This window comes from Leptonychotes weddellii, chromosome 11 (genome assembly GCF_054177405.1).
Source record: "Leptonychotes weddellii isolate Sample4059 chromosome 11, ASM5417740v2, whole genome shotgun sequence".
Lineage (NCBI taxonomy): Eukaryota > Metazoa > Chordata > Mammalia > Carnivora > Phocidae > Leptonychotes > Leptonychotes weddellii.
In genome coordinates this window covers 64,480,459-64,494,024 of record NC_138379.1, presented here as the reverse complement: position 1 = coordinate 64,494,024, position 13,566 = coordinate 64,480,459, and the positions used below count along the sequence as shown (strand labels likewise).

General features: G+C 39.9%; 1 protein-coding gene across 5 annotated transcripts in view; it reads left to right on the top strand.

The window, feature by feature from the left end:
* Window positions 1–5,431: 5,431 nt before the first annotated feature.
* Window positions 5,432–13,566, top strand: part of FAM76B (family with sequence similarity 76 member B) — a 21,382-nt gene continuing 13,247 nt past the window's right edge. For 3 of the 5 annotated variants that reach the window (XR_004076676.2, XM_031031382.2, XM_031031381.2), the window contains exons 1-5: window positions 5,432–5,626; window positions 6,448–6,512; window positions 7,365–7,419; window positions 8,506–8,661; window positions 11,039–11,238. Coding sequence is in view for 4 of the 5 variants with exons in the window: in XM_031031382.2 (XP_030887242.1) it covers window positions 5,540–5,626; window positions 6,448–6,512; window positions 7,365–7,419; window positions 8,506–8,661; window positions 11,039–11,238 (563 nt within the window). In the remaining variant the exon portion in view is untranslated. The remainder of the gene's footprint in view (window positions 5,627–6,447; window positions 6,513–7,364; window positions 7,420–8,505; window positions 8,662–11,038; window positions 11,239–13,566) is intronic. The other 2 variants (XM_031031380.2, XM_006736478.3) reach the window with 2 other exon arrangements.

The following is a 13,566-nucleotide window of genomic DNA, read 5'->3' as shown; positions in this document are numbered from 1 at the left end:
AGACACACATACACACACAATGACTAATACACAGCCATCAAAAAATTGAAATCTTGCCATTTGCAACGACCATAGGGAAAGAGAGGAAAAAATGAAACAAGATGAAACCAGAGAGGGAGACAAACCATAAGAGACTCTTAACCTCAGGAAACAAACTGAAGGTTGCTGGAGTGGAGGGGGGTGGGAGGGAGGAGGGGGGTGGGAGGGAGGGATGGGGTGGCTGGGTGATGGACATTGGGGAGGGTATGTGCTATGGTGAGCGCTGTGAATTGTGTAAGACTGATGAATCACAGACCTGTACCCCTGAAACAAATAATACATATGTTAATAAAAATAAATAAATCTGTTGAATGAATTAATTATATAATTCCTCTGCAAAACAGGAAAAACTGCACATTGTCTACAAAATTGAATTATTCCATTCAAGTATATAAATTATAAAATTACATATATTTGTAAAATATAAATTACAAAATATAATTTCCTTTATACCAAACAACAACAAAGAGCACAAATGTCATAGAGAGACTGTGCAGAAAGGATTAATATAGCAGACATGCGACTGCTATACTTAGAGATGTCTGCTTTCAAGGCTGGTTCTTGGCTGGTATCTCGTAACTTGAATTTTGGGAATGTTCCAACTACTGTCATCGTGACTGTCAGCAGTCCTCAGGACCAGCCCAAGGTTCGATGATTTGCTAGAAGGACTGACAGGACTCAGCATACAGTTATACTCATCTCTAGGATTTATTACAGCAAAGGGATACAAAGCAAAATAGCAAAAGCAAAAGACCCATGGAGGTGAAGTCTGTAAGATATCAGGCACAAGCTTTCAAAATTCCTCTCTAGCTGCTTACAGGATATGCTTAATTCCTCCAGCAACTAATAGCGACAACTGTTGTGAAGTGTTTTCTACCAAGGGTCCTTAGACTCAGTGGCTAAGGTTTTCACTGGGGGCTGGTTACATTCCTGACTCCCAGAAAGAAAGCTGGTGTTCAGCATAAACCACACTGTACACACAGTTTAGGCAGAGTGAGGTACTCATCATTTAAAGTTTTATATTAGTGTATGAAACTGTTTACCATTTAAGTCCACAGCTGCCTATCAAGAGCTAACCCTGCCAATAGACCTTTCTCAAGATAGCAGCCATCTGAGATGACAAAAGATTTCAAGTGAATTCTTCTTGCTTTCAGTGCCACATGCCATTCAATCATGGGTACCTGAGAACTACTGAAGGGCAAAGGATCTTTCAAGCAGAATTAGGCCCCCCCCCATATACATGCAATATATACATATGCAAAATAAAAACCACCACAAACCTCAAATTTGCATGGTACTTTACAATTTACATTTCCTTTATCTTAGTTGATCCTCACAACAATCCTGACAAGTAAGAAAGTATCTTCACTTTAGAGTTCAGAAAAATGTATTTGGGATTTTTCAGAACACTGAACTCAGATTTGTCAACATATTTTTTCCAAGCACACTCATATTCTCCTTTAGTTATTACAAGAACCACTGAAGGAAGCATAGCAAATATTATTGTCTCCATTTTGTAGGTGAAAAAAACAGGCTAAGAAAACTTAAACCATTTGCTTAAGGTCTCACAGCTATTAAGGGGCCTGAGTATAACTCCTAATTAGTATGCTTTCCAAGACCCCAAGCATTCAATAAATATTTTTCCAACTAAAATGATATGATTCTAAGAGAGACTTTCAGGATTGAAGGCAAAATGTTTTACCTGACCACTTTCTTCCCTGGTAACTTTAGTTCCTACTTAGGAACACTTATGATTCAAGTATTTATTGAACATATCTGTGTATGGCACTGCATTAAGTATGAAGGATGATAAGAAATGTGTATTATTTGCCTTCTTTTCAAATGGGATGAGCAACATGGCTTGAAGAAATCCGGTATATAAAAACTTAAATACAATTTAGCAAACCATACATACTCAACTATATAGAAAAAATAATACAGTATGTTCAAAATGGGGTTATTCCAGGAATGTTTAAAACTGAATGAACATTAGAACACCCATTTCACTTTAATGTGAAAATCCATATGATCAACAAATGCAAAAAAGTAATCAATAAAATTCAATATCCAGCCATTATTAAAGAACTATTTTCTTACAGTAATAAGAAAATTTACCAAAAAACATGACAACATATTAAATGGTACAAATTTAAAACATTCCTTTTAAATTCAGGAACAAGGCAAAGAAATCTGCAAGGCAACTTCTAGTCAAAGTTGTGCTGCATTTCATAGCCTGCATATTAAGATAATGAAAGGAAGTAATAAATCTTAAGATTGTAAAACAATCAAAATTTCACAGGTTATGATCATCTAAATAGAAAATACCAAAGAATCCTCAATTATTAGAATTAGAGTTTAGGACAAATTGCTGAGTAAAATTAATATGAAAGAATGTATAACAGTTCTGTATAACAGAAAACACAACTTATGAAAATACATAAAAAATAAACTAAAAATAAATTTAATAAATGATATACAAGACCTGAAATTATAAAATTTTACTGAAAAATGTTAAAGTTAAAAAAACTGGAATAACAAGACACAAGACTCAATATCTTAAAGGCATTGGTTATTACCAAACTGAACTGGAAATTCAATGCAGTTTGAGTTGAAATTCCAACAGCAGATTTTATAATTTCTATTAAAGAACAGCAAAGGATCAAGAATAGCTAACACTTTTCTTGAAGGAACAAGGAACAGGCAGGTACTCTCTTAGAAATGTAAGGGAGAATCCTTAATACAGTGAGTATAGATACAAGGAAAGACAAATACAACCATGGAACAAAGAGCCCAGTAAAACAAACATACACATACAGAAATATATTGATAGCTAGAAATGCAAACCATTGGGGAAAGATAAATTTAACAAGTAATGTTGGAGAAATTGCGTATCTTAAGTAGAAACATTAAACTAGATCCCTACCTCACAGCACACAAATTAACTTCACGCATATTAAGGACTTAAGAGGCCCCAACTTTAAAACTTGTAGGAAAAATACACAAGAATTTCATTAATGGCCTTTGCTACAAGAATTTCTTAACCAAAAAGCACTAAACAGAAAAAGGAAAGACTAATAAATTTTACCCCATGAACATTAGGAGCTCCCAACAAAAGAGATCTTAGACAAGTGAAAGACAAGCCAAAGAGTAATTAGAATACAGCATTAACATCCAGAATACATAATGACTATAAATCAGTAGGAAAAGACAAACCGATTAAAGACAGGCAAAAGACACAAGTATTCCACAGAAGAAAAAAACTATGAGTAAAGTTATGAAAAAGTGAAAGGTGCATCTTCTCCACTGATCAGGGACTGTTTCTAGCTTACACCCAACTGCTAACCGTTCATGCCTAGGTTATTCTACCACAGCAGCATTTATCAAACCGAACTGCGTACCAGCCTAATTACACGCAGTTTCTCCTCAGTGTCTGCTCCTTCAGCGCAAGGATCCTGTCTCATTCACCTGCATAATCTTGGCGCCTCCAAGTATGCCAGGCACTCCGCTTTAGCTAAATGAAGATATAACGGCTCTCACTTGAGCCTCCCCCCATTTTCTGCCTATTCCCAATGTGGCGGATCCCCAAACACTATGCGCTGACATTCCAATTCGACAAATAATAGTGACTGAACTGGCTGGTAGCCCCTGAGAGGCGAAAACAATGTTTAGGTTCAGCTCTCCTTGTCGCCTCTCTAGAACGGCATGTACACGCTGCACAGTAACACCGGAGGCGGAAAGCGCGCGCTCTGGGTACAAGCAAGAACAAAGTCACTGGGAATATGCGACGGGAGCCACTGCAGGCAATGCAATCAGCACAAGCAGCAACTAGTAAGCACTCGATACTGAGGACTATTCAACAGCTGCCAATTAAGTCAACTTGTGAGCCTACCTGGTCTCGGCGAGTTTCCAAGAGGGGCCGTTACACCCACGTGACCAAAGCTGCACTGTTTTCGCAAGGGCAGGGCGTGGGCAGACACCCTAGCGAATCCTGGCAAAGTTCGGCAACCTGCGCTGCTAGGCCGGAAGGTGAAGGGAGCAGAGGGATGGACGGGCCAGGCCTGTTTCGAGGTAAGGGTGCAGCCTCCACAGAGGAGCAGTGAGCGTCCGGGAAGCAAGGGGCATTCCCGGCCGTTCCCCAGGATGGGGTGAGGCTCTGGGCCCCTGCTTTGAAGGGTGAGGAAAAGCAAAGAGGCGCCAGGACCGAGCCTATTTGAACGTCAGCCGCTTCTTACCGAGATCTGAGAACCAGAAGTCGCGGAGACCGATGCCGCCATCTTCCTGCCTACCCAGAGGACCTCCGCAGCCCTGGGGGGGTCCGGGTTCTCGAGCTCCTCCTCAAGATTCGAGAGCCGCCCACCAGGGGCGACCCTAAGCCGAACCCCTGATGGAAGGGGGTTGGGGTATTGGTGCCGGGTCTAGAAACCCCTGCACACACCCCCACAGGGGCGCCCACGCTCAGAGTGCACTCGGAAAAGGCAACACGTCCTAACGGACGTCTTGAGTAGCCAATCAAAAAAGCGGACGTCTTCCGGTAGTAGGAGAGAATCCGCCTCTTCCCTCGCTGATGTCACAAGGTAGCGCATCGCTGAAACTGCGGGGGCTGCTAACGCTGCCGACTACCGCACGGCTCTGAGGGGGACTCTACAAAGGGGCGGGCCACATCGAGGAGGAAATGTTGGCCATGGGTTGTGATGTCTCCAGTGGCAATGGAATAGAATGACTGAAACAGAATAAAAGCAAGTGCGAAGTTCAAACACTCCATCGGTTCCCTTGGACTAAACGCCGGAGAGAGCGTGAGCTCGAGTCGGAGACGCCTCTCTAGGTGAAGTACTTAGCTTTTGACCAATAACAAATAGAATGTGGAGGGGCTTTGGTGACTTGGTCCAATAGAAGTCAAGGGAAAAAAGAGTGGAGGCAGAGAGTAAACCTTCACGAACACTTGCCCAATTGGATTGGGGCGTTCTCACTCAAACCTGGGACTGGCTGCTACATACAGGCTCTATGGGGGCCTTTGGGCGGGGCGAGTTTGAAGCGGATTTCGCGCGCTGAAAGCGTCGGGCCGTCATTGGCCAGCAACTTCCTCCCTTTGTGGGAGCTCCCAGCGCAGCCGGGGTTAGGGGTTGGGAGGAGCGACCGAGTGACGCAGTAGCCTTCCCAGCCAATCAGAGATGGGGAAGGGAGGCCGAGAAGGAAGCGGATCCACTGCCGCGCAGCTAAACCGCATCGAACTATCCTCATCGTCTTCCTCCGCCGCTATAGGGGCCTAAGCGGGAGCGGCCTGGACGGCGTCACTGAGAGGGCTGGGGGCGGAAGTGGAGGCGGAGGGAGACGGTACAGTCCGCAGGGCCTTGGACCTTCGCGGCGAGGCTCTGGTGGGCGCGAGGCAGGGGAGGGGGGAGGAGGAGGAGCCCGCGGCCCGGGCGGCGGCGGCGGCGGCGGCGGCGCCCGAGTTCCCCGTAGGGCCCCGCCTCGGAGCGGGCGGTGGTGGAGGAGGAGCAGGATGGCGGCCTCGGCCCTGTACGCCTGCACCAAGTGTACCCAGCGCTATCCCTTCGAGGAGCTCTCCCAGGGCCAGCAGCTCTGCAAGGTCCGTGGGTGCTGGGCGGCGGGCGGGCGGGGTTTCCTCGGCCAGAGCCCGAGGGAGCTGGGTGTCCTCTGCACTGCAGCCCGGCTCTCTTCGCCGGCGCCTTGGGGGCTTTGAGCTCTTTCTTGCCTCCTCACTCGGGACCCCTTTATCCGAGGACGTGGGCATCAGATGGGAGGGGCCCCTGAGGAAGACAAAATTCTGTTCTCTTCCAGGCGCCCAGGAGGGGGCCGGGCCCCACCAACATTCAGGGGTCTCAGGGGTGGGGCTGAGTGAGGCGGCAGCCACCTGTCTATGCCGCAGAGACCCTGGGGTGGAGATGTTTTCATCTCGGTTTTCTGCCTGGACTGTTCTCTCCTTCCACCGGGAGGCAGGGGACGGTTTTTGCACTTTCTTGCTAGGAACCTGAAGCCGCAAAGCTGATGGCATCTTTCTTCCCTGTCCAGGAAAGCGAAGCGACTGGTTTGGGGACAGAATGCTCTATGATTTGGAGCTCCTCCCATCCCATTAAAGCCGGGATGCTGTCTGTGAGCAACGGTGCAAAATATTAAGTAGTTTCACATTTAACCAACCCTTGAAATCGGCCCTGACAGCTTTCTTATTTGTAGCATACCCCCCACATCAAATAAAGACAAAGACACCTATACCTTCCCTAAGAAAATATGCTGTAATTGGCCACTTATATGATAAATTACTCAATTGTTTACGTTGAGGACAGGTATTATTGATGTTTTAGGAATTTGACTAGGTTGTGTAATAATTTTCTACCAGAAAAGTGAAATTTGGGACTTTGAGATAGATACTAATATATTGTCTTATTACAGGAATGTCGGATTGCGCATCCTATTGTAAAATGTACTTACTGCAGATCAGAATTTCAACAAGAGAGGTTTGTATACTAAATAGTTTTTGATTGTTAAAGACACAGTTGTCTGTAAGGAATACCGGGGGGGCGTTGTAATCCTGTATTTGTGGTAAAGTATTCTTAAATATGGTTTAGTGTCTTAAATTTTAAGTTGTAAACCTTTTATATGTGGTGGGAGAGACCATGTTGACAATTAATGGCTGTTTTACAGCTAGACTTCAGTTTACACATGAGGAAATGGAGAATAAATTATTGCATGGAAGATACACAGCCTCGCTGACTAAAAATGCAAATATAAAGTTACTATTAAGCTGTAAAAAATGACAAAACATTAGTGCTGACATAATGTTACCAACTATCTTCCAAGTGAAATCTAGTAACTTGTTACCAGTGGAAGAACAGCACATACTTTTTAACAGGCTGATTCTTGTTAAAAGATCAGAGCATGTTTAAGTGAGTAGTAGCCTAAGGAGAAGAACAAATAATTTCTTCATAAGTAGATAACTGGCATCATAACAGTGGAGAAGGTCCAGAGGAAGGTTAGGTAAGCACTGAGATGTAAGGCTGTGCATAAACAGTGGCAAATGTGAAGATTTTGGAACTAAATAGGAAACATTAGGATTTTTGTTTTGTTTTGTTTACCAAAAGATACACAATAAAAATGTATAAAAACATTTATCATTTATCTAAAGTTAATGAAAGAAGAGAAAATGTGTATAAGACACATCCCTGAAAAGATCCTTGGTCTATATTAGAGGAAATTTTAAGAACCACTAAATAGTCAGATATAAACTGTATTTGCTTTAGTTCGACAGTGTGCTAATTACCTCAGAAAGCTATGTAAATTTGATCATCTATATTCAATTTCCTTTTCAGCAAAACTAATACAATTTGTAAGAAATGTGCTCAAAATGTGAAGCAATTTGGCACAGTAAGTATGTCTTACATTTTTATTTCATGTTATTGTTACTAGTCAGTGTTTTTCACAAAATGGACTTTAAAAAAAATCTGTATTGTTATGTCCTTAAATATTCAACATGTTAAGATATTCCGGGAAAGGAATTTTCTGTAGACAGACAGAGGATGACAGCATTTAAAAACAGTCATATTATGTGCATGTTTTGTGTATAATGAATTTCAGTGTGAAATGTATGATTTTATTCTTTAAAGGCTCAAATATAACAAATTAACTCCTGGTTATGGAGAACCCACTTATCTATAAAGTTTGCATAATCACACTCCCCTCCACCCCCCATAAAGTTTGCATAATCACACTCCCTCCCACCCCCCAGGACCTCTAACAGTTTTTATATAGTAGTACAGTTCAGGCATTTATTCACAAAAGTCATGACATTATGCTAGTATAAATTTTTTCTCACATGTATATGACAGTCATTATTGGTATAGTACAGTCATGATTAGTTAAAGTGCTGGCCTTAAGGTTCTGTAAAATCCTGAATTGTCTTTTGAGTATCAAAGAAAATCAAGCTATGTTTGTTATAGTTTAGGTTGAATATGCTTGTGCCAATTCTTAAGTTGAAAGCTCATGTGTAATGTATATTCTTTTCATCACCTATACCTGTATATGATAAAAAGTTAAATTTTTTTTTAATGAAACAGTAATAAAAGTAATTAGGATATTAAATTATTTCATGCTCCTAAATACTGGATACGTGAAACTTTTCTATCAGTGTGTACCTTTATTTTCATTCTTTGAGACCTTTTTCACATGTAGCTTTTATATAACATACTATCCAATTATAAATACATTTCTCATGATCTTATTTATTTAATAGAGTTAACAAAAAGTTGCGTGACTCTAGAAATAAGTGTTAGTAAATGAATAAGAACATGATGAATGTCATTAAATATGACAGGGTAACATACTTGACAGAAAATTTTTTTTTCTGTTTCCTTAATTAGTCCCAGAAATATGTCTGTATACAGGTGTATATTTTATGCGGCAAATTTTTAATATTTTTAAATGTCTCAGTTAAAATGTATATCTGCTTTTCAGCCTAAGCCTTGTCAGTACTGTAACATAATTGCAGCATTTATTGGTACAAAGTGTCAGCGTTGTACAAATTCAGAAAAAAAATATGGACCACCTCAGACCTGTGAACAGTGCAAACAACAATGTGCTTTTGATCGAAAGGAGGAAGGAAGAAGAAAGGTATTTATATTATGATATCTTCTGGAAATTGAATGAAACACACAGGTTGGGAGTTATTTTAATGAATACACTACTGCTACATGATGTATCCTTTGGATCCCTGAAAATGGTTAGATGGAAGTGCAGGAACAGTGCATTTTCTCTGTTTGCATCACACATTTATGTTGATCAGCTGAGATTACTGTATTTTAAAAAAATATTCTGTGATAGCTGTTCTGTACTATTTGGTTATCTAACATTTTGTTTGGGAGAATTACTAACTGCTTTTAAATCCTTTCAGCTACTTACCCTTTTGCTGGTTACTTGAAGTTGCTGGTGTGAAAAAATACCTGATGGCACATTAACATGTATAATTCAAAGTTAGTCTTGTGCCTTTTGACTTGGGGCTCATGTTTTCAACCATTGTTTGTTTTTCTCTACCTACAGTGACTTAAAAAGTGTGTGTGTGCCTGTGGCATTCCTCTGCTGATCAGCATTCACTTCACATAGGCCTCCTGTTGTCTGTCAGTTTCAGTTGAGTTGGAGGATGACTCTCTCTTTGAGAAGCTCCCCCAGGTTCTTCCACAGCAGTATATGTACCCTAGTTGTAAGACCTGTCCCTCCAGCACTTCTTGTGTGAACAAGTAGAAGAAAGAAATTTAATTTCATTTTTATAGGGTTTTGTCTTAATTTTGGAAAGAAGTCTCCTTTCCTCACCCTTGACACATGTACAGTTGATCCTCATTATTCGTGGTAGATAGGTTCTATAAAGTTGCTGCGAACACTGAATTAGTGAATATTGAACTATTGCTTCTAAGAGGGCAGTATAGGATTAGATTCTTGCCTCTGTTCACAACATGGTAATCTTTCGATCAATACTTAATCTTGTTTTGTGGATGTTTCTCTTCAGAGACATCTTTTTTTTTTCAAATTTTTTATTGTTACGTTAATCACCATACCATACCACCATTAGTTTTAGATGTAGTGTTTCATGATTCATTGTTTGTGCATAACACCCAGTGCTCCTTGCAGAACATGCCATCTCTAATACCCATCACCAGGCTAACCCATCCTCCCACCCCCCTCCCCTCTAGAACCCTCAGTTTGTTTCTCAGAGTCCATAGTCTCTCATGGTTTGTCTCCCCCTCCGATTTCCCCGCCTTCATTCTTCCCCTCCTGCTATCTTCTTTTTTTTTTTTCTTAACATATATTGCATTATTTGTTTCAGAGGTACAGATCTGAGATTCAACAGTCTTGCACAATTCACAGCGCTTACCAGAGCACATACCCTCCCTAGTGTCTATCACCCAGTCACCATCCCTCCCACCCCACCCCCCACTCCAGCAACCCTCAGTTTGTTTCCTGAGATTAAGAATTCCTCATATCAGTGAGGTCATATGATACATGTCTTTCTCTGCTTGACTTATTTCGCTCAGCATAATATCCTCCAGTTCATCCATGTCGTTGCAAATGGCAAGATCTCATTCCTTTTGATCAGAGACATCTTAATATAAATTGTTGTTTGATCACATTGAAGTCATGGCAGACAGCACTATATGCCTGACGGAACTTATCCGAGATACGTATTTTTTACATAAGGCATATCACAGCCTTCTTGCGCTAAAGAACACTATACATCACTTCAGCACTACACTTGGGGACCATTATAAGCAGTGGAATCATCAATAGAAAGCACAGATGCAGAAAACATGGCACTAAGTAGACTGTGAAAAGGACACTTGTTTGTGGTGTAAGAGTGGAAAGAAGACGACTGCGGAGTGTCACCTTGTTAAACTTCTGCAGGGATTGTTTGCTCTCCGGCTACAGAAATTTTTTGCTACTGTGTGCGTGTTCGTGAATGATTATGAAAGCACTGCAAGTTGATTTGGGGGTTATAGATAAATTTTAGCAAGTAGGTGGTGAATTTGCAAATGGGAAACCTGCCAATAATGAGAATCAAATGTATATGTCATTCAAGGTCTCCTTGTTTCTATAAACTAACAGTTTTCACTGTAGTGGGAATTACTTTGTGATTTTAGTAATTGCACAGTGACTTAAGAATTCAGGCTGGTGCTTAGTAAGATTCTTTGAAGTATGTCAATTTATGCTTATTTCCCAGTAATAAGAAAACAAACTTTTCTCTCCAAATTAAAAAATGCCTCAAAACTAATGGCAGATCATCCTCACCAATTTTATGACATACCAAATGAGCATTTTCCCAGGTTTCATAAAAGTCTAATTTTATTACCATTTTGCAACGATCTGTGTATGTGTGCATGTGTGTGTGAGAGAGCGCACATGTGTGTGTGCGCCTACGCTAGAAGTTGAATAGTTTATTTTTCACTTAAACTCAGTTTATAGGTACATTTAATTTAATACAAATATTTTCTTTAAAAAGGTTGATGGAAAGTTGTTATGCTGGCTCTGTACTTTATCATACAAGAGAGTTTTACAGAAGACAAAAGAACAAAGGAAGAGCCTGGGATCTTCACATTCAAACTCATCTTCTTCATCTCTTACCGAGAAAGACCAGCATCATTCAAAACATCACCACCACCATCATCACCATCACCATCGTCACAGCAGTAGTCACCACAAGTAAGTACTTTGAAAGCAGGTTTTCTAAAATCCTCTTGGCAATTTAATGCCAAGTATTGCTGTTTAACTTTTTGCAAATACTACTTTTGTGCAAGTCTAGTTTCTGTTGTACATGGTAAGCTTCTTGAGTGTTTAGGGCCTTTTCCCTACTTTATTCAGTATATAGAACACCTTGTTTTATCACATTTTTGCTTTATTATGCTTCACAGATACTGCATTTTTTTACAAATTGAGGGGTTGGGGTAACCCCGCGTTGAGCAAGTCTGTAGGCACCATTTCCAACAGCATTTACTCATGTTTCTGTGTCACATTTTGGATTCTCACAGTATTTCAGACTTTTTCCTTATTAAATCTGTTATGGTGATCTGTGATCAGTGATTCATGACTTGCTGAAAGGTCAGATGACATTAGCATTTTTAAGCAATTTTTTCATTACTTTTTTAAGGTATGTAATGCTCTTGCACACTTAATAGACCATAGTATGGTATACACATAAGTTAGGTGCACTGGGAAACAAAAAATGTATTTGACTTGCTTTATTGCAGTATTTATTGCATGGTCTAGAACCCAACCCACAGTATCTTTGAGGTAAGCCTGTATAAAATTATATACCTGGAGTGTGTTAAGCTGTTTACCATAAAAATAAAGAATAGTACATTTAGGGAATTACATAAAATTTTGATCATATGAAGTAAAAATACAGGTACACCAGCGTTAATACTTCATAGGTTTATGTTATCAGAGTCCTCAATATTCTTTTTTTGTTTAAATAATTGTTAGGATTTTACGTGTAAAAATTGTATTTACAGTTATAAATACAAATTATAGTCCTATGCAGTTACATTTATCAGTGACTAGGATATGTACATTCAGTGTTTTTGTAGAACAGATTGTGAGATTATCATTTGTGATCATGATAGAAGCATTCTAAATCTTGAAGTTTCCAAAAGTGTGAAAATAATCTTTTAAATTAGCAGTACTTTGCTGCTTTTTTAAAAACACATAGGCAGGAATTCTATTCAAATATAAACAACTACTTGATTTTTAAAGTGCCTTGGGAGGAGAAAGGTATATAGTGGTAATATGTGTGTAGCATAAAGTTTTTTGAACTGTGGTTTTAGTCTTCATGGAAAAATCAAGAATATTAAAGCACAAATTAAACACAAAATGGACAAAACAGGGACATGATAACCAGTTTTCAGAAGAACTTGTTTTTCTCCTGAATTTCTCTATGAGTCTTTAAAGTTCTAAGTAGATAAAACATAATTTCATTTATAGAAAATTGATGCCTACAACATTTAAGAACACATTTTTAGAATATAATGTAGTACTAATTAACAAAATTTGATTCTAAATCGTAGGCAAGCACATATTATGAAGTTTTATCGAGGTACTGATGTTTACTTAGCAATTTTTTCACTTGCCTTACCCTGGTGTTGTACTTTCTGCATGTCACAGTGGTGGAGTGCATTGTGACTTCTAATCTGTCTCTTTTGAAGAAATCTTGTGGTGCCTCTGTCAGAATATCCCAAGGAACAAAGGAACATAAATCTTTCTTGATTTTGCCTTTTTAAGAAAAACTGTGACAAAGTAACTATAACAGACCTACTCCTGAACCTCAACTGAAGTGTCCCTTTCCCCTGTCCTTTATAGATAAATTTTTCTTAGTGTGTGATAGGACACAGGGTATGTTTATAAAGATCAAATTCTATGACAGTAACTTAATCTTTAGAAAGAAAAACAGGTGTCAAAAGTAAAAGGAATAAGGATGGTATTGACCTTTAAGTTTTTTTCCTTTTTATTGCTTAAGAAATAGAAATACTGGGGCGCCTGGGTGGCTCAGTTGGTTAAGCGACTGCCTTCAGCTCAGGTCATGATCCCAGAGTCCTGGGATCGAGTCCCGCATCGGGCTCCCTGCTCTGCGGGGAGCCTGCTTCTCCCTCTCCCACTCCCCCTGCTTGTGTTCCCTCTCTCGCTGTGTCTCTCTCTGTCAAATAAATAAAATCTTTAAAAAAAAAAAAAAAGAAATAGAAATACTGTTTTGTATTTGATGGGTATAGACCGTTTAATGAGTAGGCAACCAGTTTGTGAGGTTCTATTGTAAGTTTAGTAGGTTAGAACAGTTATGAGGATGTACATATTGTGATATGTAGTGATGGGTGGGGATAGAGGAGAGCAAAAGCAGGTCAATCGGGATCCAGGAATGGCCACCTCAGAAAGCAAGGATGTGAATTCCAGGTGTTTTTGTTAAGCCATTACTAATGGGATTGTTCTTACTTTGAGATCTGGATAGTGCTGTTAATTCATGTGTGATTATATGATTTGCTA